At 38.9% G+C, this 1,811-nt stretch overlaps 1 protein-coding gene across 1 annotated transcript in view; it reads right to left on the reverse strand.

Moving 5' to 3' along the window:
- ADGRG4 (adhesion G protein-coupled receptor G4) overlaps positions 1 to 1,811 on the reverse strand; it is a 105,396-nt gene that overhangs the window by 59,854 nt on the left and 43,731 nt on the right. The window contains 1 exon segment of the mRNA XM_077773981.1: positions 241 to 457. Within this exon segment, the coding sequence (XP_077630107.1) occupies positions 241 to 457 (217 nt within the window).

Genomic DNA, 1,811 nt, shown 5'->3' on the forward strand with positions numbered 1-1,811 from the left:
TGAGGCTTGGGGGAGCTATTTATTTGAAAAGCTGCTGTGATTAAAGTCGAGTGAGAATTTGCAATGCATTCCTTCACAGTTGGGACATGAGTGGGATGATGCCACTGCATCACACAAATGCGGCTTTTGATGCATAGCTACCTGACCTTGAAAACTGGTGATAGCTACATACAAAGGAATGAATAATGAATGTTTTAAATATTATGAAAGAATTTATTTTACCAAAATATCAGTACTTACTCATTTCTCACTTCATGCAGATCAGATGCTGAATTGTTTTGCTTTCCCAAAACAGCACTGATTATTTGTAATATAGTCTGGGTTAGATTCATACTTATCTCATGACATTGTGAAATATCGGATACTTTCGAAACAATAATCTTTGCTTCGTCTTCCTCCAGAGAGGGGGATTCGTTTATTAAATTTAAAATGTGCTCTGCAACATCACCTGCGTTCTCTGGGGAAAGAAAATTGGAATGTAAAACCTGCATGACTAAATTTGGGGAAATGCCGGTCTGCTTCCTTCCCTTTAAAAAGTAAAGGCAGTGAGGACGCCTGGGGGGCTCAGTCGGTTGAGCGGTTGAAACCCTTGATTTCAGCTCAGGTCATGATCTCATGGTTCACGAGTGTGAGCCCCGAGTCGAGTCAGGCTCTGTGCCGACAACAACAACGTGAAGCCTGTCTCAGATTTTTGTCTCCCTCTCTCTCTGCCCATCCCCCACTCGTGCGTGCACTCCCGCACTCCCTCTCTCTCAAAACAAACTTTTTTTTTAAAGTGAAGTCAGTGAAATAGAAATATATACCAAGGCAGCAAAATTTACAGTAAAAAAATGCTGGACCTCAATTACTACAATAGGCAGAGTCCCAGAAAGTAGCACAGAAGTTAAGTTTTCATTCATTAAACCCTTTTTAAAATACACCAGGGAGACCTTTTTGGCACTGAAGATTATCTTGCAATTAGATTCTAATTAAGTTAAGACTTTGAGTATTGGATTGAGTTAAGTAGCTCCCACCTGTACTAAGATATCAGCAAACATTCTCAGTCTGTGTTTTCATAATCAAAGACGGCAATGATATTTTTCTGTCCAGAACCAGCAACCACAGGAAAGAGGCAAATAGGGACCAATATATAATAAAGAGCAACTTAATTCAGAGTTTTTTAGAGAGTAATAACAATAGATATGAGCTCGCCCACTTTCTTCTTCACTTTTTATTATGGAAATTTTCAAACACGCACAAAAGTGGAAAGAATAGTATAATGACTCCCCGTGTACGTCATGAATCACCTAGCTTCAACAAGTGTCAATGAAGAGCTAATCTTATTTTATCTACACTCTCACCCACCTTCCCCAACCCCAGATTATTTTAAAGCAAATCCCAGCGATATCCTCGCATCCATAAATACATCAGTAGGCATCTCTAAAAACCAAAGACCTCTGTTTGCCATAACCATAAGGCCAGTGTTTGTTAAGCAAATATGACACAAATTAGATTTTAGTTCAATATAAGCCCTATAAAACTGAGCTCCTTGTGGTGCCCTGCTAGCTTAAAGCACTCCCATTTAAGTCCAGTAGCCAAAATATAATGGAAAATAATCGAAAAACACAATCTGTTGAGAAGTCCAGAGAGAGATTACACTCATAACACACTTAGCCCAGGCTACATTACAAGTAAGTCTGTTTGGGAAGACAAAATAAATTAGCATAAACCCCCTCCTCTCTTTCTCTCTTTCTCCCTGTCTCTCTCTGCAAACAACTCTCTGTCCTTGTCAATGTAAATTAAGCAATCTTAACCAAAATTTTCAAATTTTC

This window comes from Crocuta crocuta, unplaced genomic scaffold, assembly GCF_008692635.1.
Source record: "Crocuta crocuta isolate KB4526 unplaced genomic scaffold, BGI_CrCroc_1.0 scaffold241, whole genome shotgun sequence".
NCBI classification, from domain to species: Eukaryota; Metazoa; Chordata; class Mammalia; order Carnivora; family Hyaenidae; genus Crocuta; species Crocuta crocuta.